This window comes from Tamandua tetradactyla, chromosome 13 (assembly GCF_023851605.1).
Source record: "Tamandua tetradactyla isolate mTamTet1 chromosome 13, mTamTet1.pri, whole genome shotgun sequence".
Classification (NCBI taxonomy): domain Eukaryota; kingdom Metazoa; phylum Chordata; class Mammalia; order Pilosa; family Myrmecophagidae; genus Tamandua; species Tamandua tetradactyla.
The window spans coordinates 2,181,568-2,202,702 of NC_135339.1; the positions used below are offsets into that span (position 1 = coordinate 2,181,568).

A 21,135-nucleotide genomic window follows, 5' to 3' on the forward strand; every position below is an offset into this window, starting at 1 on the left:
CTCAGAATGGGAACGGCAGCCCCATCTCCTTTTGTTAACTTAAATCTTCAATAAATAGCAATTTGGAAACTGGCCATGAGTTTAGCTCCTATTCATGTTTGAAAAGAAAAATATATTATTAGAACTTTAAAACTAAAAATTCTTGTTAAAAACTATATATTAATGTTTCAAAAATGCATTAATTAAAATATTCTAAGTATTTAACATTTTAACAAATTTACTTTTGATGGTAATTATATGTGATAAAATATTTGTTTAAAATAATGATTTAAATATAAAAATATGAATAATGTATTTTATTTAATAAAAAAAATAGTTTTATCTTAAGATAAAATGAATAACTGTTACACAATGAGAATATAAGACAAAACCTGAAATAATATAATAATTACTGAAGGTTTATAAAAATGGAAATTATGGTCAAAATCAAGAAAGAGTTAATGAGTCCAAAATGACAATGTTTTCTTGGACTCTTAGGCTGTGCTAATAAAACGATTAAAAAAAAAAAAATTTTTTTTCTAAATAATTAGGTAAAAAGCAAAGAGTCTGTGTTTTATCAAAATAACTTGTATTAACTTTTATCATGTTGTTATCTGTATAAAAAATACTGATTTTCTCCTGGATATCATTATACTGGCAAAACTGCTTCTTGCCCTAAACCAGGTGGCTTAATCTATTAATCTAAGTACTGTTACTATAAATGAATCTATTACTGACTAAATAGTATTCAAATCATATAAATACCTAAATTCCTTTAGGCCGAAATACTTTAATGCTTTGTCCAGTGTTTATATAAACTATATATGTATAAACTAAATTTATCCCAAAATAACCATGGCTTATATTGGAAGCAGATCAGATTTGAGGGTTGAATGCAAGGAAAAAATATACTTGTGGAGTCTTTTTTGTTCACCTGATGTTGCCATTACATGCAACTGATATTGCTATCACATGACCTTGGTAAGAAATAAAAATGTGCACTCTAGCTGGAAGGACTGGCTATCTCCCCAGAAGGAGGTGTACTTTAATAAAGATATCTAGGTCCCAGGAAGCTCCTCTTGGTCCCTAGCCAGTTCCCAGAGGACCCAACTGGGCCCAGTCATGTAAGCAAATCTGAATTTGGCCACTATTGTGAGAAAATATCATAAAAACTGGATGAACTAAATTTGAAATTAGCAAAAATGGATAACCAATTTTAAAGAATCCACATTCTTGCATTCCTTTTCAGTCAATCCAATGAATTCAATTTTAAAAATCTGGTCATTTACTATGGGTACATGTCACTATTGACACTCTGCACTGGTCCCCGTGGGGATGCACCCCCCATAATCCCTCCCGCGCTTATCTATACGATAAATCGAACTGTGATAAGCTAAACCTTACCGTACAGCAACCTAGTGATCCCTCATGGCGGACCGGTAAAACTTGGGGCATCAGGCTTTATGTAGAAGGGACCGACCCTGGAGGCCTTTTTTTATTAATTAAATCAAAAAAGAAATTAACACAACAATTAGAAATCATTCCATTCTACATATGCAATCAGTAATTCTTAACATCATCACATAGATGCATGATCATTTCTTAGTACATTTGCATCGATTTAGGAAAAGAACTAGCAAAACAACAGAAAAAGATATAGAATGTTAATATAGAGAAAAAATAAAAATAATAATAAAGAAAAGGAAAAAGAAAAAAAAGACAAACAAAAAAAAACTATAGCTCAGATGCAGCTTCATTCAGTGTTTTAACATGATTACATTACAATTAGGTATTATTGTGCTGTCCATTTTTGAGTTTTTGTATCTAGTCCTGTTGCACAGTCTGTATCCCTTCAGCTCCAATTACCCATTATCTTACCCTGTTTCTAACTCCTGCTGGACTCTGTTACCAATGACATATTCCAAGTTTATTCTCGAATGTCGGTTCACATCAGTGGGACCATACAGTATTTGTCCTTTAGTTTTTGGCTGGACTCACTCAACATAATGTTCTCTCGGTCCACCCATGTTATTACCTGCTTCATAAGTTTATCCTGTCTTAAAGCTGCATAATATTCCATCGTTTGTGTATACCACAGTTTGTTTAGCCACTCGTCTGTTGATGGAGATTTTGGCTGTTTCCATCTCTTCGCAATTGTAAATAATGCTGCTATAAACATTGGTGTGCAAATGTCCATTTGTGTCTTTTCCCTTAAGTCCTTTGAGTAGATACCTAGCAATGGTATTGCTGGGTCGTATGGCAATTCTATATTCAGCTTTTTGAGGAACCGCCAAACTGCCTTCCACAGTGGTTGCACCATTTGACATTCCCACCAACAGTGGATAAGTGTGCCTCTTTCTCCGCATCCTCTCCAGCACTTGTCATTTTCTGTTTTGTTGATAATGGCCATTCTGGTGGGTGTGAGATGATATCTCATTGTGGTTTTGATTTGCATTTCTCTAATGGCCAGGGACATTGAACATCTCTTCATGTGCCTTTTGGCCATTTGTATTTCCTCTTCTGAGAGGTGTCTGTTCAAGTCTTTTTCCCATTTTGTAATTGGGTTGGCTGTCTTTTTGTTGTTGAGTTGAACAATCTCTTTATAAATTCTGGATACTAGACCTTTATCTGATAGGTTGTTTCCAAATATTGTCTCCCATTGTGTAGGCTGTCTTTCTACTTTCTTGATGAAGTTCTTTGATGCACAGAAGTGTTTTATTTTGAGGAGCTCCCATTTATTTATTTCTTTCTTCCTGGAGGTCTTTTTAAAATAAAAAAGGAAACACAAGTATCAGCATCTGCTACATCTGCTATTGGGCAAATCCAGTGCTTGCGCCCCAACCTGCAATTTCTCCTCCTCGCGAGTCAAATCAGAATCGTCCCGCTAGCTCGCCATTATCACCCTTAAACCAAACGGGACCATCCTTAAACCAAACAGGCTCTTTTACAGCACTCAGCCTCAACCAAAACCCTCTCTGGCCAGTGCTTAATGCTACCTTCCTTTCTTTAAACTCCTCCCGTCCTAACCTTACTCGCAGTTGTTGGTTATGTTTCTCTGCCCAGCCCCCTTATTATGATGCCCTACCCCTTAATGCCTCATTTAATACTTCTAATGAAGACAATCCCTCCCAATGTCAGTGGAATGGCAGAAAATTCGGTCTTACCTTGCAGTCCGTTATTTCCTCACTTGGGCAGTGCATTGGTAACCTTAGTAACGTCCCCGCCTCCTTAAAAAATGTCTGTGACCCGTCTTCTTCTTCCTCCCCCTCTTCATCATCAGCTAAATACTACATTCCCCCAGAGGGTGCAAAATGGTTGTGTTCTTCCGCAGGGCTTACCCCTTGTGTGTCACAAACGACCCTCGATAATACAAATGAGGCGTATGTGCTAGTAACCCTGTTGCCCCATATCCTTTCCCGAAATGAAGAAGACCTTTATAACTACTGGGATACACAGCATGCATGGCTCCCAGCCATGCCGAGAAAAAAGAGAGAACTCGCCACGGCTGTCACCATTGCTTCTCTTTTAGGTGTTGCTGGCCTAAGCACCGGAACCACCTCTATCATCCTCCAACAACAAGGCTTCTCCAGCCTAAGAGCTGCAATAGACGAGGACTTAGCCCACATTGAAACCTCCATCACCCATCTTGAAAAATCCCTTACATCTCTATCGGAGGTTGTTCTCCAGAATAGGAGAGGCTTAGACCTACTTTTCCTTAGGCAAGGAGGGCTTTGTGCTGCATTAGGGGAGGAATGTTGCTTCTACTCTGACCATTCTGGAATAATTAAAGATTCCATGACCAAACTTAGGGAAGGAATTGCAAATCGCAAACGTGAATGGGAAGCCCAAGGAGGTTCCTCCTGGGAACTCAATGGAATCCTCCCTTACTTCCTCCCTATATTAGGCTACTTAATAACCTTACTCCTTATAATATCTTTTGCACCTTGGGCCATAAGAAGGATAATACAGCTAATTAAGGACCAAATGGATTCTGCCCTAGGCAGACCCATTCAAGTGCATTATCACCGGCTTCCCCTCGCTGACCAAGGTATGAATCCAGAATATCTGACTACCACCCACCCTTACGGGTAAGAAACCCCCTCCGACGGGAGCAGCATATAACTCGAAAGTATGGTTCTAGCTTATGCTATGATTGGTACCGCTGGGTGCAAGGCAAAGCACTGCAAAGGAGGGCCAAAACAATTAAAGGCCATTTTCGAGCTCCTTGAGAAGTATGGCTCATTTGCATAGGGGTTCGCTCTGCAAAAATTCCCCTCCCCAGAAAAACAGAGCCACAAACAACTTGGGGAATGAGGCCTCTATTTCCCCCAGCAGGTTAATGCCAAAGGAATGCTCGATCAGCATTCTTCCTCCATCCTTTTGAAAAACAAAGGGAGGAGATGTTGGGGACAATTAAGGTACCATGTATAAAATCCACCCTCAGTGATGCCGGAAACATGCAACATGGCCGCCAGGGCTGATGCAAGAACAGCCTAAGCTATAATCAGCCTTCTTTACGGAAGTAATAGTAGTTCGCGCCAAAGTACTAACCGTACTTCTGCCATCCACCCTAGCAACAGCAGCCACCAATCCCAGATCAGCACCGTCCCTACTAGCCACCCCCTCTCCTTCTAGAGTATATATACCCAGCCTCCTCAATAAAATTTTGCAGCTTGATCAGAATACTTGTCTTGCTGTCATTCCTCGTGTCTCTTGTCCCATACCATTCCTCCCTTACAGATGTAGAGCCTCAGTTGATCGTCCCGCGGGTCGGGACAAGGTGCATAGCTGTGGGCCGTGTATAGTGGGGGTCTTTCAGAGGCATGTTGGGAGCAGACGCTGATTGGTTGATTTTACAGAGCTACATAACAAGATGTTCCCAGTTTCAGCTCAGGTGGGGCCTTCCAGCCGGGGGCTGCCTGGCCAGGCCTTACATTCCAGCCTTTTTGATATAATAGAGCGTCGTAGGCTTTCTGGCTACTTCCTGCTGAGCAGGGGCATCATTGGGTAGGGGGTTTTAGCTGGCCAGTGCTTCGACTGGAAGGGAGGCATAAGGGTGTAGCAGCATTCGATTGACCATCACCCGGGAGGGTTCCTTGAAGCGTTCTGGCAGGAACCTTAAAATAAATGGAGCGAGCATTAGTAGCAGACAGATAACCAGAAATGAGGTGAGTGTTGGAGTTAGCCATGCCAGGACAGGGGAGTTCCACCAGGAGGAGGATCAGAAAACGGCCTGTTTTTCTTTAAGGTCTTTTTGCAGTTTTGTCAGAATGTTGAGGTTTTCTTTTACCAGGCCATTTTGTTGATGTAGTAACAGCATTGTTCCTGCAGGAATAAGCAAGTGCCACCCTTTTCAGCGGTTAAGAGGTCAAGTGCCCTTCGGTTTTGTAGGATTACCTGCGCTAAGGTGATTTGCCTTTGGAGGGAGGCAAGGGACGCGGTCGAAGCATCGATGGCTGCACTTAGTTTGTCCTCAAGGTCCGCAGTGGCCGTCAAACTGTGGCCTAATGTGCCCCCTCCTATGCCTGTGGTGGTGGCTGCAGAGGCAAGAATCGTATAGAGGCCTATATGACTATAGGCAGAAAAACGGCTCATCTGCTATGAGGATCGGGGAGGAGGGACAACAACTCAACTTCTCCATACAGGTTTAGCTGAGGGACTAGAGTTGCTGGGATACAGGGTAAGGGGAGAGGAGGAGTTTATGGTTTTTGCAAGGGAGCCGTTGCACCAGAAGAAGTGTGTTCCAGCATGGAGTGTGGTGTTTACTGTGATGGTTGTGTTACATGTGAAGTTTGAATGTGCTGTAGCGTAGCAAATGCTGAGACTAGTAGAGTGGTCTTTGAGCAGAGGGAGTTGGCAGGAATGAAACCGTTGGTTGTGCCTAACCTTCGTGCTGGTAATAAGGGCTTCTGGTAACGGGGTGGCTGCCCAGAGGGGCTTATTAAGGGAGGTGCAAATGAAGCAGGTGGAAGCATTGAAGATGTGAGTGGTGTTGAGCGCACTGTAACTAGGCACAGGAAGCTTGGCCAGGTGAAGGGGCTTCGGGGCTTTGCAGGTTGCAAGATCTGTTGGACTTGGGTTTTGCCCTGCTGGATTACGTCCTTAATTCACAGCAGGGTGTCTGTTGGCTTGGTGGTTATAGGGCAGTAGCTTCCGTTTATGAGCCATTTTCCCTGCGGGTGGGACCACAGGTATGATTTGTAGACTGCTGTTGCTTTGCCCTTTTCCCATCTGGCATCCCATGGGTCTGCTATTTCTAATTCCAAGGATTGGTTTGGGTGGCGGGTTAGTGATTTATCCGGGTTGGGCACCGGGTAGTAATCCTTACTTCCCTTTGGTGTGGCTATATTGCAGGAATAGTAAGGACACCTACCATGCGTATCTGTCCACCAGTGGCAATAGTCATGTTTTTGTTTGTATTGGAAGCACAGCACTGGTGCGCGCTCCGTTCCCAGATCGAGGCGGCTTTTCCCCCGAGTAATGATGATGGAGATAGGCTTTTGACACCCTTCTACTGGGCAGGTGGCTCGGGCAATGATTTGAGAGTGTTCTGCGGATCCTGTGACCCAAATTTCTTTTATGGGCCCTGATCCCTGTGGGGCGCCTCCCACAGGGCGCTGGTGTGGAGGAGACTGCGGCCCCATGGCCCACTCTTCTCTCCTCCACTGGTAACACTGACCACAGGGCATCCTGATGCAAATGACACTTTCCACCACCCTGCAGCCTGATGAGGCCCGGACAGGGAGTTCTTAGCAAGCTCAGGGGAACAGAAGAGCCTGTGCCCCTCTGTCTCTGCATCCCTTGTTCGGAGTCAGCCTCAGGAGCCTGGTACTGTAGAGAGACCCTGCGGATGGCACTTAAGGCACAACTCTAGCCATCATGAACTTCTCCATAATTTCATCTTTGGACCTGTGCTTTATGGTGAAGTCTGATGGGACATGAGCAGCAGCTGGGGCTTGGAGGCTCAGTTTTCAGGTTGCTTCCTGGACTCCCTCAGACAGGTTCCTCCATCCTCTGGTCTTAGGCCCTGTTCGGCCTCCCCTCCCTTCCTGCCACAGTAATTGTTGCCACCCTGTGCATAGCACAGGTGACATCCTGTGTCAGGCCTGCTATGTGCTACCCCAGCCCTGGCAGCACCCCTGGGTGCCTGGTGAGCAGACTGGTGGGTGGGTAGCTTCTCCCTCACCTGGGTTATAGATCTGAGAATGTCCTGACTCAGAGGGTGCAATGCCTTGTTCTGGGTGGGGATGGCTGCGGTGAGCAAAGGGACCCTCATTGACTTCTCCACCTTTGGCCAGGACATGGCACATTGGTGGGCTCATGGGAGGATGGAAAATTCAGCAACTGTTGGCTGCACAGGGGGCCACAGGTCGCACAGTGGACAGAGCTCCCACTCCCCTGGGAATATCCGCAGGCCAGGGAAACATAATATTAAGTTACAAATGAAAAGCAGCTTGACTGCTTGAGAGAAAGACTGCAAGGGGCTCTCTTTGAACAAGAGGCTCAGCCTTTCCTTCTGCACTGGGCCAGGAGTTACACAGCCAGCTCTGCCCTGGCACCTGACACAGGGCCTGCTGGATGAGAGGAGCCTAATAAGTGTGTACTGAATTAGAGAACTATGAGATCACAAGTGTCCTTTGCAGACTCGCCCTGTCCTCACACAGCCCTGGCGGGCTGAACCTGTACTCCAGGGGGCTGCAAGGAGCTCCCAGGGAGGCCCCAAGACCCTGCGGCAGGCGTGGGCGGCTCCCAGTGCCGGTCCCACACTGGACCCCTCCCCCCGCCTGTGGTGACGGCCCGAAGGTGCCTCCTCAGGCCCAGCTGGTGGTGCTTTCTGAGGCTGGGTGCCGTCCAGGCTCTTCCCCAGAAGGACCCTCCCAGCTCCGACCCTCAGACCGCATCCCCGACCTGCCAGCTGAGCACGACTGTCCCCGAGAAACATTGTGGGTCTTCGTGCCCTGAATGTGTGGAGTTTCGGTTTGATGGGTGGAGTTTCAGGCAGTCATTTGCGCTGATGCACCACCTCTGCAATGAGGGGAGACTGCCCCTCTGCAGCCAGGAGGACTGAGCGCCGCGACACCCTCCAGGGGCATCCTGCGGGCAGGAGAGGAGGGTGGAGGCCGCCACTAGCTACAGGGACCCACCCTCCCATCAGTCATGCCTGCCCCAGTGTCCTGTTGACCAAACACCCAGTCAGAGAGAGAGGGGCAAAGAGGACAAGGTGCACGGCAGCCTGTCTCATCTCCATGGCTGACCTCGTGCAGGTGGGTGCTCAGGCTACGCAGGCTGGTGAGAAAAGCCAGGGGCACACCCAGGTGTTCTTTGCTCCAGTCGGTCCTGGTCCTGAAATTCCTACGTATGTGACTTTGGCCTTGGCCTTCACCTCTCTGAGCTTGAGTTTCCTCATCTTTAAAATGGACAAGAGCACCCTCAGGTCCCTAAGGATTAGAGATCATGTGCCCAGCCTGGGGGAGTCTCCATATCTCACCTGGGGTGGGCATTTGCCACCTGGAAACAGGAAGAGCTAGGTGATTCCACGGAGACCAGAGCTGGGGTGGTCTGGGGGTCTTCTCTCCACTGTAGTCCCCTGCCCCCAACTCCATGATTCCTAAATGCTTCTTAAGTTTCTCTGCAGAATTCCACTCAGTTGTCCCACGGAGGCCACAGTCACCAAGCTAGGCTCTGAAGGGGTGGGTCTCCCTGCTGGGACCCCCCAGTGGCATAGGGGGTGGAGACAGTCTGCCATCATCCCTTGGGCTCAGGGAGGAGAGAGGCAGGGACAATGCCAGTGCCTAGGGGCCCAGGAAGGGGAGCTGCCAGGGTCCTGTGTGCTGTGACCTGCCGCATTCTTCCCTTTCTCTGGCTAAGGACTTGGTCCCATCATCTGTCCCTCAAGCAGGGCCAGGAGTCTCTGGAGCCAGTGACAATAAGACCAAGTCCCAGAGCTGAGGGTGTGAATCCCTGCCTTACAAAATCTGGGGCTGCAAGTTCAGGCCATGCTCCCAGTTTAAACATTCTCCATCCATTGCTGACCAGAGGTGTGCTGTTGCTTTAGCGAGAGACGTGGATTGGGGGGTGTGCTGGTTTGAAAGGAAGAATGCCCCCTAAGAAAAGCCATGTTTTAATATAAATCCCATTTCATAAAGGTAGAGTAATCTCTATTCAATAGTGTATGTTTGAAACTGTAATGAGATCATCTCCCTGGATGATGTGATTTAGTCAAGAATGGTTGTTAAACTGGGTTAGGGGATGACATGTCTCCACCCATTTGGATGGATCTTGATTGGTTTATTGGAGTCCTATAAAAGAGGAAATATTTTGGAGAATGAGAGATTCAGAGAGCAACACTATGAAGCAGAGTCCACCAGCCAGTGACCTTTGGAGATGAAGAAGGAAAACGCCTCACGGGGAGCTTCATGAAACCGGAAGCCAAGAGAGAAAGCTAGCAGATGACGCCATATTCGCCATGTGCCCTTCCAGCCGAGAGAGAAGCCCTGACTGTGTTCGCCATGTGCCGTCTCACTTGAGAGAGAAACCCTGAACTTCATTGGCCTTCTTGAACCAAGGTATCTTTCCCTGGATGCCATCTCTATAGATTTGTTGTAATTGGGACTTTTTCTTGGGCTTAGAACTGTAAACTAGCACTCATTACATTCCTTTTTTTAAAAGCCATTCCATTTCTGGTGTATTGCATTCCGGCAGCTAGCAAACTAGAACAGGAGGTCCTTACAACTCCTGCAGGGGAGCCAAACTGCCTCCTTGATCCTCACTCAATCTCTCGGGAATTCCACAGAGATGCCAGATACATCTGGGTACATGAAAAAGTTATGGGCCCCCTAAATAAAATTCCCCTTGAAAAATGAATTGGGCCTGTCATTCAGGTAACTGAAACCTGGGCTACATGAGGCCAGAGTCAGGGAGCCCCAAAGCAGCACCAGGAAGCCCCCACAGTCCATCACAGCTTCCTGTGGCTCACGGGTAAACCCCTCTTACAGCCCCTCAAGGCCCTGGTATCGGAACATCTGATGACCCCCCTCCCCCACTGTCCTCATGGCTCCTTCCCTCCCTCTGCACACTGGGAACCCTGTAGGGCTGTCCTGGCTTCATGCCCCAAACACCTTTTTAAGAACTCTCCTCTCCCGGCTGCTTTCCTTGACAGCTCCCTGGCTTGCTCCCTGGCTGCGCTGTCATCTTTGCTTCTTTCTCTGATCCTCTGATCTGATTCTCTCCATGCCCCACCCCACTCAGGTTGGGGTCTGCCTCCTCCCTTCTCCTGTGGGCTTTATCCTGTCTCTGGTCCCTGAAACTTGGTGCTTTGTAGGAGCTCAGTAAAGGTCAGTTTAGTGGCAGCTTATGTAAGTCACAGCTGAGCCTCCAGGGACTTGCCTCTTATGGAATTTCTCATCAGGCAGGGGTGGTTGGAGGCTGCAGGAGGAACACAAGAAGGGAACCCTGTCGGGTGCTGTGACCGTGGGTCCCCTTTCTGAGGGTGTCACACTGTGTATACACACTCCCCAAGAAGAATCCTGCAAAGGGCAGGGGCAGGGGGATGTTCTGCTTGGGCACGCAGCCCCCGGAGTGCAGCCTGAGGGACTGTGTGGATGTTTGAGTTCCTGCTGAGACAGGGGAGGGTATGGGTCCAGGGAAATGGTCATGGTGCCTGCAGGGCCTGGGGAAGGGAGGGCGGTGGCGGTGGGTAGGGAGTGAGGGAAATACCGAAATGGGTTGGGGGTGGAAGGACCCTTGGGCTCATTGGGTTCCCTCCTACTGCAGGTTTCTGGAGGGTTCTCCCGTGCCCCCACACCTGCCACTCCCCCTCAGCGCACCCTCCCCCCTTCCCCTGAGGCCATCCTCCTCCTCCGGCTTCACTCCCCTGTTCTGGCCCTCTGGAACCACTGACCTTACCTGCTGGCCCTGGGGTGCTGTACGCAGAGCTGCAGGTCACAAAGCCTCCTGTCAACCTTCATGGCCGTTGTAATAAAGGTCTCCAGGCGAGGTCAGGGCGGGGCACTACCAGGAGTCAGCTGCAGGTGCCCAGAGCCAGCAGTTTCCCCCTGTGCGTGCGCTGAGCGGGTGTGCGGTCAGGGCGGAGCGTGTTTTGGTAGCGAGGAGGTGATTGTGTGCTATATATACGTGTCTGTATATAGGTACACATTCAGATCCTGGGCTGCGGCAGAGCCCAGCCCCAGGATCCCAACTGCGGGGCAGCCAGAAAGGGAGGAAAGATGGGGAGCTGTGCCCCCCAGGCGCCCTTCTGGCTGCTGGTGCTGGTGCTACTGCTGCTCCTGCCGACGCAGCTGCCTGGCGCTGAAGGCAGACCCCATCTTGTTCGGGGCGGAAGGAGCGTTTGGAGCCAGACTTCGGGCAGTTCACCAGAGTGCAAGCCATCCTATCACCTCCACTTCATCCTGGAGAAGTAATTATCCCCGGCGCCTGGGGCAGAGGTCCAGATGGGGGTGGGTGGGGGCGAGGTACCTGCAGAGGTGGGAGGCGGGGCGAGAGAGGGGCAGTCTGAGAGGACCCAGCACAGCAGTAGGCGACCTGAAACCGTTCCCGGAGCGCCTCTCTGTCTCCTGGGGGCACTGCCAGCAGTCCCAGGCTCAGGCACAACCAGAGGCATCTCTGCCAATTCCTGTTTCCTGCGACAAAGTGTTGCTCCAGGCCTTTGTTTCCAGACGTTTTTTTCTTTGGAGGTTTCTACTGGGAAATAAAAAACGAAGCCCCAAGGCAACAAAGGTGTTTATTTGGGGTCTTAGAATGGCAATCCTGGGTGCACAGGTTCAGATAGCACCCAAATAGTGTTCTGTCTTGGCACTTGCGGGCAAGGGTTTTTAAAGAAAAAGATTCCGTAAGTTGTGTGTAGGAAGATATTTGGCGTGCTCCCAATGTCCTTTGAGTTATCACATAGCTGAGTTCTTTATCTTGTTTGTTTATGGGGTCCCGTTGTCTTTAGGGTTTTGAAGTACATTGTCACTTGAAGCTTTACATACTTCGGTAGTTTGTGATCGCTGGCTGAGATTTGCAGAAGAATAACCTCCAGAATGGCCTCCCGACCCCATTTAAAATCTCTTAGCCTTCGTAACTCTATTTTGTTTGATTTCTTTATACAGAGCAGTCATGCTTCTGGAAGACCTTTGACCCTCCTTCAAGAGGCCTGCTCCTTAATCTATAAGATTTCTGTCTTTACAGGATCCCAAGGAAGCTGCCTGTTGCTGCTGTGGCACAAGGTGTCTCAGATGCTGAGGAATTCTTTTGCTTTGCTTCCTGTAGTTGCTTTCCTTTGTTCTTCTTCAAGCTGGGGGCCCATCTTACATCCATGCACTTTCAGGAGCGGTTGGTCTGTCTGGGTATGGGTATTATGTTTGTAAAAGCTGTCAGAATGCAATATACCAGAAATGGAGTGGGCTTTAAAAGGGGGAATTTATTAAGTTGTAAGTTTACATTTCTAAGGCTGTGAAAATGTCCAAACTAAAGCATCCAGGGAAGGTTACCTTGATTCAAGAAGGGACCAATGAAGTTTGGGGTTTTTCTCCCAAGCGGGAGGACACATGGTGATGTCTGCTAGCTTTCTCTCTTCATCTCATAAAGCTTCCCCAGGGGCATTATTCTGCATTTGCAGACGTGTCTTGGCTGAGTGGGCTCTATTGGCTCTAAAGCTTTTTCCAAAATGATTCCCTCATAAAGGGCTCTAGTGAGTGGCCCCACCTTGAGTGGATAGAGAGGCATCTCCATGGAAACCATCTAATGAAAAATTATCACCCACAATTGGTTGGGTCACATCCATGGGAACAGTACAAAAGATCCCACCCAGCGATATTGAATGAGGATTAAATGACATAACTTTTCTGGGGTACATAATAGCTTTAAACTGGCATGTTCCACCCTTTGGAACCCCAAAAGATATGTTCTTTCCAAATCCAAAATACAGTCATTCCATAACAATAGCAGAAAGTCTTAAACCATTTCAGTAGCAATACAAAGTCAGAAACAGTACAGAATCTCATCAAAATCAGCTACATGTTTGGTCTGTCCTAAGACAAAATTCTCTTCTGGCTCTGGACATGTAAAACTCAGAACAAGTTATCTGCCACCAACGTACAAAGGAAGAACAGTTGTCGGATACATATACCCATTTCTGTAGGGAGAAATTGGAAGGAACACAGGGGTCACTGAACCCAAACAGTTCTGAAAACCTGCAGGTTTCAAAAAGGAACCACTTTGGAAAGAGCTTTAAAACCACAAGAGCCCACACAGACAGAGACCTTTGGAGATGCAGAGGGAGAACACCCCAGAGGAAGCCTTATGAAATGAGGAGAGAAAGCTAACAGACATAACCACATTCCCTTCCCATTGAGAAAGAAACCCTAAACTTTGTCAGTCCTTTCTTGAATCAAGGTTATCTTTCCCTGGTTGCCTGAGACATTTTCATGGCCTTATAACTGTGAAGTTACAACTTAATAAATTCCCCCTTTTTAAAAGCCATTCCACTCCTGCTATATTGCATTCCAGCAGCTTTTACAAACTAAACTGGATTTAGTAACAGAGAAGTGGGTTGCTGCTGCAGTTTGTGAATACCAAACATGTTGGAATAGCTTTTTTAAATGAATAAGGGGAAGATTCTGGAAGAATTGTGAGGAACATATTAGAAAAGGCCTGGAATGCTTTGAAGAGACAGTTGGTAGAAATGTGGAATCTAAAAATACCTCTGATAAGGCCTTACACAGAAATGATGCATGTGTTACTGCAAACTGGAAGGAAGGCGATCCTTGTTTTAAAGTAGCAAAGAATCTGGCAAAATTGATGGCAGGTTTTAGATGAAAGGCGTATGTTAAAAGCCACAAGCCTGGATATTTAGCAGAAGAGATGTCCAAATTAAACGTAGAAAGTGCAGCTTGGTTTCTGCTTAAAGCTTATAGCGAAATAAGACAGGAAATAGATAAGCTGAGAACTGAACTCTTGGGTACAACAAAACCAGAAATTGATGTTCTGGAACACTATGGGCTTCCAGAAAGGGAGGCCCCAGAGAAATAGTGCCCCATGTGAGGATTTAACCAAACTTGGAAAAAAATTAGACATTTCAGAAAAAGCCAGGATTGAAGATGCAGGTATCCAGGAAGGATTTCTGGAAAGTCCTATTGCCTGATGGGCATGATCCCAACATACTGCATAGAAAACCATCAAGAGTGTTGTGGAGTTTGTATGAACAGGATCCTGCCAATCTGGACTAAAATGGACAGAAAAAGGGCCAGTTGGAGGAAAAACAATTTCAAAGGTAGAACCATGGAAACCAAGGTCTGAAGCCAAGAAACCTCGGGCCAGGGCCATGGAACGACCCATGCACTTGGAGACGGTGAATTTGCCTTGAAAGCAGAGAGTGGGCCTTCCACCTCAATGTTCTGGCTGCTGTAGTTTTGTCTGTGATTGTGTTGGATCCGTACATTGCGAAGGGTAATATTGATATTTTAACAATATTAACTCTCTCAATCTGTGAACACGAGCTCTCATGCCATTTATTTATGCCTTCTTTTTTTGTATAACTTTTTAAAACTATTTTCGTTGTAATCAACAAACAAACACAAACATTCTTGACATGGTTACAATCGGTAGCTTACAAAATCATCACATGGTTGTGTATTCATCGCCATGATCATTTTTTTTTAACATTTGCATTTCTCCAGCAAAAGAAACAAAACGAAAAAAGAAAAAACTCATACATACCATGCCCCCTACCCCTGCTTCTCACTGACCATAGTATTTCAATCTATTCAATTTATTTTAACCTTTGTTCCCCTGTTGTTTATTTCTTATCCATATTTTTTACTCCTCTGTCTATACTGTAGATAAAAGGAGCATCAAACACAAGGTTTTTACAATCACATGGTCACATTGTGAAAGCTATATCATTATGCAATCATCTTCAAGAAACATGGCTATTGGAACACAGCTGTACAGTTTTAGGTACTTCTATTTAGCCACTCTAATACACCATAAACTAAAAAGAGGATATCGATATAATGTGTAAGAATAACCTCCAGGATAACCTATCAACTCTGTTTGAAATCTCTCAGCCACTGTCACTTTCTTTTGTCTTCTTTCTCTCTTCCGCGTTTTGGTCGAGAAGGTTTTCTCAATCCCTTAATGGTGAGTCTCAGCTCATTCTAGGATTTCTGTCCCATGTTGCCAGGGAGTTTACACCCCTGGGAGTCGTGTCCCATGTAGGGTGGGGAAGGCAGTGAGTTCACTTGCCATGTCGGCTGAGAGAGAGAGAGAGAGAGAGAGAGGCCACATCTGAGCAACAAAAAAGGTTCTCTGGGGGTGACTCTTAGGCCTAATTTTAATAGGCTTAGCTTATCCTTTCGAGGGGTAAGTTTCATAGGGGCAAACCCCAAGTCTGAGGGCTCGGCCTGTTGATTTGGTTGTCCCCACTGCTTTATGCCTTCCTTAAAAAAATTTTTTTTTTATTAGAGAAGTTGTGGCTTTACAGGACAGTCATGCATAAAATACAAGATTCCCATGCACCAACCCACCACCAACACTTGCATTGGTGCAGAAAATTTGTTAGCATTGATGCTAACACTTTTTTTTAATTCTATTTTTAAATACTAGTTATATTTGTTACAATTGATGAGAGATTATTACAGAAGTATTATAACTATTGTCCATAATTTACATAGGGCTTTCCTCCATATTCCCATTTATTAATGTTTTTTTTCATGCATGCCTTTATTTTATCTATCCATACTCTGGATAAAGGGAGTATCAGTCACAAGGTTTTCACAATCACATGGTCACATGATAAAAGTTATATAGCTATGCAAGCATTATCAGAGATTAAGGCTACTGGATTACAGTTCAACAGTTTCGGGTATTTTCTCCTGGTTATTCTGAAACATTTGAAAGAAAAAAGAAATATGTATTTAATGAGTCAGTAATCATAATCAAGAATCATAATCATTTGTTAAATCTTAATTTCTCAGTTAAACCTCCTCCCTCTCATGTGATCATTCTCTCAATCTTCCGGGATACCCGGGCAATGATCATTTTAGCTTCTTCATGTTGGAAAGGGATGTAAGCCTTATGGGGTAGAGGAATGAAACTCATTGATATTCTTAAAGAGGCTGATACCTCTGGGTTTCAGGTCTTATCTGGCATAGGAACAATCTAGAGGCCTTAAGTTTATGAAAAAATAAACTTACAAAGAAAAACATTTATAGCATCTTAGATACAGCCCAGTGTATTCTTTAGAGTTTTCAGAAATAGTGTTGGTTGGGGTTTGGCATAATGTGACAATTTGTGACACCTGGCTGAAGCTTGCATAAGAGTAACCACCAGAATGACCTCTCAACCTATTTGAAATCTATGAGCCACTGAAACTTTATTTTGGTCTATTTATTTCCCCCCTTTTTGTCAGAAGGGCATTCTCAATCCCACAATGCCAGGGCCAGGCTCATCCCTGGGAAGCATGTTCCATATAAGGGGGAGGGTAGTGAGTTTATTTGCTGAGTTGACTTAAAGAGAGAGGCCACTACTGGGGGGAGGCGGGGGTGACTGTTTCCTTCTCAGCCGTGCCTTCACTGCATCCCATAACTTTTGCTATGTGGTGTTTTTAATGTTTCATCCTTCTCCAAGTAGTTTCTAATTTCCTTTGTGATTTCTTCTTTAACTCATTGGTTGTTGAAGAGTTTATTGTTTAGTTTCCACATATTGTAAATTTCCTGGTGGTTCTTCTGTTATTAGTTTCTAGGCTCATTGCACTGTGCTTCAGGAAGTTACTTTGAATGATTTCAGTCTTTTAAAATGATCATGACTTGTCTTGTGCCTTAACACGTGGTCTTCTTAAGAGTGATCCATGTGCACTTGAAACAAATATTTATTCTGCCATCATTGGGTACATTATTCTACATATGTCTGTTAGCTCTAGATGGTTTATGGTTCTGTTTAAGTCTTCTATTTCCATGTTGATTTTTTTGTCTCAGTATTCTATGCAGTATGGAAAATAGTGTGTTGAAACCTCTGACAATTATTATAGAACTGTCTATTTTTCCCTTCAGCTCTTTTTAGGTTTGTTTCATGTATTTGGGGTCCCTGTTGTTAGGTGGCCAGAGGAGGACAGGGAAGGCTTATCTGGACCACAGCTGACTCCTTAGTCCCGGGGAGCTAACAACTCCTTCTCCCTGGGTGCTGAGTTCTCCCAGGTGGAGGTTGAAGAAGATGATGGTGAAGATATACAGTGGTGGAGGAGGACATGATGATTGGCCAGATTCTAGATTCATACTGAAGATAGAGGTCACAGGGTTTGACAGTTTGGATGGGGGAGGCAAGGTGTGGCCTGAGCTGGGATAAATGTAAGAGATGATTGACAGTGCTTTGGGCAAATGGCATTCCCTTTGTTTTATGGATGAGGAGAGGAGGAGGGTGAAGGACAGGCAGTGATCTATTGAAGCTTCTAGAAAGAAGACATGGAGCCAGGATTGGAACTCTGGAATTTCTGACTCTGGGGCCCATTCCAAAACCACACAGTTGGCATGCGAAAGTCCCTGATAATTGCTGGGATGGTCTGAGAGGCAGAAACAATCTGTTATTTGCATGGAGGCTCTCTGGTTATCACTTCTCTTCTGGAGAGGAGAGTTTGGTGCCAGCTTCGACTTTAATTCACTAGATGGAGTTTGGTGAATGTGGGTGAGCCCCTAAGTACATCCATTTTATTGGCCTGGGTACCACAGAGCACCTGGGAAGGGACTCCATGCTGAAGGCAAAGCCTGTGCAAAGGTCCAAGGGAGGCAGACCTCAGGTGATCCCAGCAGGACTGGAGCTTGAGGAAGGGGGAGGACGGGGAGAAGCCAGATGGTGGGGACTTGAAGCCCGAAGAAGGTTTGCTGTTCAGCTCAAGAGCATTTGGGGGTTCTAGTTTGCTAGCTGCTGAAATGCAGTATATGAGGAATGGAATGGCTTTTTTAAAGGGGAATTTAATAAGCTGCTAGTTTACAGTTCTAAGGCTGAGAAAATGTTCCAATTAAAGCAAGTCTATAAAAATGTCCAATTTAAGGCGTCCAGGGAGAGATATCTGGGTCAAGAAGGCTGATGAGGTTCACCATGTACTGGAAGAGTACCTGGTGAACATGGCAATGTCTGCTAACTTCCTCTCCAGGCCTCTTGCTCCAGGAAACTCTGCCAGGGGTGTTCTTCCTCATCTCCAAAGGCTGCTGGCTGGTGGACTCTCTGCTTCTCGTGGCTTTGTCATTCTGAAGCTTTTTCCAAAATGCTTCTGCTTTTAAAGGATTCTAGTAAAGTAAACAAGATGCATCTAGAATGGGTGGAAAAAGCCACATCTCCATCTAATCAGGTTTAATACCCACACTTGATCGAATCACATCTCTTTGGAGATAATCCAATCAAGCAGCCAGGCTTGCAGTTGGATTTGGGTTCAAATCCATGCCAGCTCTAGAAATTGTGGCAAATGGTTTGACCTACCTGAGTCTCAGTTATCTCATCTGAACGTGAGAATAATGCCGGTATCATGAGGTTGTTCTGGAATTGGAAACCATCATGCAAACTGCCTGGGATATAAGTGCTCCATAAATGATAGTTCTTATATTGTGAGAACCCTCTGTCCTTAGTTTCCTCACCATCTCTTGATGGTATTAGATGTAGCCTAAAGGAGGCAGTAAGGATGGTGCAGAGGAGAAGTCTGCTTTTGGGTAAATGGAAACACACATAGAGACATGTCATTTAGAGTTGTTTTAGTTTTCTCCATGCAGTAGCTTGGCTTCAACAATGCAAATGTAGTGGCTCATGGTTTTGAGGTTAAGAGAAGTACAAGTCAAGCCATCACTCAGGTGATGCTTTCCTCCCAAAGAATGGCATACTGAGGATGGCAGCTTGTGTAGATTCTGGGCCCTTCTGTCACAAGCAATGCATATGGCAGCTTCTCCTGGCCTTTCTCTTCTCTGACTTTCAGCTTCTGGGTGCCCCTTCTGTGGGTTCTTTCTCTCTCTGTGACCCTTAACCTAGAAATAGTTCCATTTCCATGATGCTGAACAGAGCAGCAGATCTGTGGGCGTGCAAAGACCCTGAACCTTGGGCTGTGGGCAGATGTGAGCGGCTTCCCTCCTAGCCAGATGGGGCTTGAACCTCAGCCCCTTCACCCTCCTTAGTGTCCTTCCAGGTACTAAGTACAACTTGGAGAAGTCTCTCAGTTTATTCAGTGGGAGAAAGTGTCGGAAAGTACAGACTGGAGGTCCTGGGCTTTCCCTGCTGGCCAGTGCCTGATGAAGCCAGTAGGGCCGGATTCTAGCTTGCTCTTGCTCCTCCCCCTGGCAGGGACAGCTGGAGGAGACTTTTGTGCCAAGAGTGGCTCAGCTTTGCAGGGTTCTAGGAGACAAGGAAAAGAAGTCTGGCCTGCCCTCTTCCCTTGCTGAGACACAGGGTCCTGTAGGGAATGTCCCATCCCACCATTTGGGTGCTGGGAAATGGGAGGGAGAGGGCAGAACTTGGGGGTGCAGTGAGCAAGCCTTGGCAGGTCAGAAACAGACTTCTCTACGTAAGGGGGTAGGTTGGGCAGAGTCCAAAACCCAAGGAGGCAAGAGTCCATCAGGAGCACTTCCACATTAGATCTGGGTAACCTGTGGAGCTGGACTGTGGCTTCCAAGGGGCTTGTGTAGAAGAGCTCCCACCCTCACTCAATCACAGACACCTTTAAAGGGTCAGAGAGGAGCAAGTAGCTGGAATGTGGTCATTACCAAAAACTGAGGAACCCACGAGAAGGCGGCCCCTCAGAATCCGCTGGGGCTTTGTCCAGCAATATATCCTTCCCAGTTCCTTGTCTGCAAGCCCTCTCTCCTGGTCTGCCACCTCTCCTGGTCTGCCTGGGACTGTCTTGGGTTTAGCCTTGGAAATCCCAGGCCAGGGGCTTCCCCAACCTGGACAAATGGGTCCGTGGGCCACCCCACATCCACTGTCCACCCTGATGAAAATCCTTGACCGGGGCCATGCACCGTGGTGCCTGAGGGCTGCTGCACCCCAAGGCTGGGGAGGGGAGGAGCTTGTTGCGGAAGAGGCTGGAAGAGGAGGAGAGGGGGAAGCTCGAACCATGTGCCTTACCTCCCTGACCCATGTTTTGTTTTCTTCAGGTCTGACAGTGTGAGACATAGCTGGCCGATCATCGCGGAATTCGTGACCACTCTAGTGGAAAAACTGAAGAAGTATGACTTCTCTGCACTGTGGGGTGCCTGTTGTCTTCCGGGCAGAGTGCACATCTCTTTTAGGCTCAGGGGGCCTACAAGCACCTTGGGTGGGAGCTCCAAGCCCGGGGCCCTGATGAGGATCCCACTGGACGGTCCACTGTGGTCGCTGAGGGATGGTGCACCCTGTGGTGGGGAAGAGCTTATTAAAGACTGGGCAGGGCAAGGCAGGGGAGGAATGTCCCTGACCTGCTCCCCAGATGGAGAAGAATTACTTTGAGGTGGGAGGAGGGAGGAGGAAAGGAGGGACAAAGCTATAAAATATATCACAGTAGAAGGGAGATGTTCTGCAGCCTCAGGGACAAGAGGGCAGGTCTCAGTGTCACTGTAAGAGTGGGTGTGGGTGTGTACATGTACTTTGGGGTGTTGGGGGTTTATGGATGGAGCAGGTTGTCATCCTGGTAACCTTCTCCAGAGTGAAAGCCCTTGAAAACCTTCCCTAAAAGTATCAGTATTACCCAGTCTGGGAATGGGTCCCAAATGGAAAAGGTAAGGTGGGGAGCAGGCAATGGGCTGGTGTCATTCCCAGCTGTGTGAAAGGCTTCTCACGAGTGGGTGTCCCCTCCGCAGCCCGAACATGCCGATATCGTTTATTACCTCCAGCGCGAAGGCTGACATCATCATGCTCCCCACCACAGATGCGTAAGTTCTCGCTCAGAAGAGCCGCTTCCTCCCTGACCTCCCTAGACAGATCGTGGGCAGTGAGGGAGTGACCTTGGTGCCCCCTTCCTCCCCATCCCTGGCCCCTGGGTTCCCTAAAGAGTCCCTGTCACCTGCAGACAATTGCATTTCCCAGTGTTCTCTCCTCAACCCATGCCGACCCCTGGCCCCAATCTGTCCTGAGCCCCTCCTTGCAGCAATCCATTCTTGTCTTAGAACCTCTGAGGATTCCTGGCATCCAGGGGTGCTGGTGGGG

At 46.8% G+C, this 21,135-nt stretch overlaps 1 protein-coding gene across 4 annotated transcripts in view; it reads left to right on the forward strand.

Moving 5' to 3' along the window:
- Positions 1-21,135, forward strand: part of LOC143653489 (anthrax toxin receptor-like) — a 74,206-nt gene that overhangs the window by 32,870 nt on the left and 20,201 nt on the right. For 3 of the 4 annotated variants that reach the window (XM_077124519.1, XM_077124520.1, XM_077124518.1), the window contains 3 exons: positions 3,509-11,395; positions 20,109-20,180; positions 20,790-20,861. In XM_077124519.1, the coding sequence (XP_076980634.1) occupies positions 11,205-11,395; positions 20,109-20,180; positions 20,790-20,861 (335 nt within the window). In that variant the 5' untranslated portion in view covers positions 3,509-11,204. The remainder of the gene's footprint in view (positions 1-3,508; positions 11,396-20,108; positions 20,181-20,789; positions 20,862-21,135) is intronic. The other variant, XM_077124521.1, reaches the window with a different exon arrangement.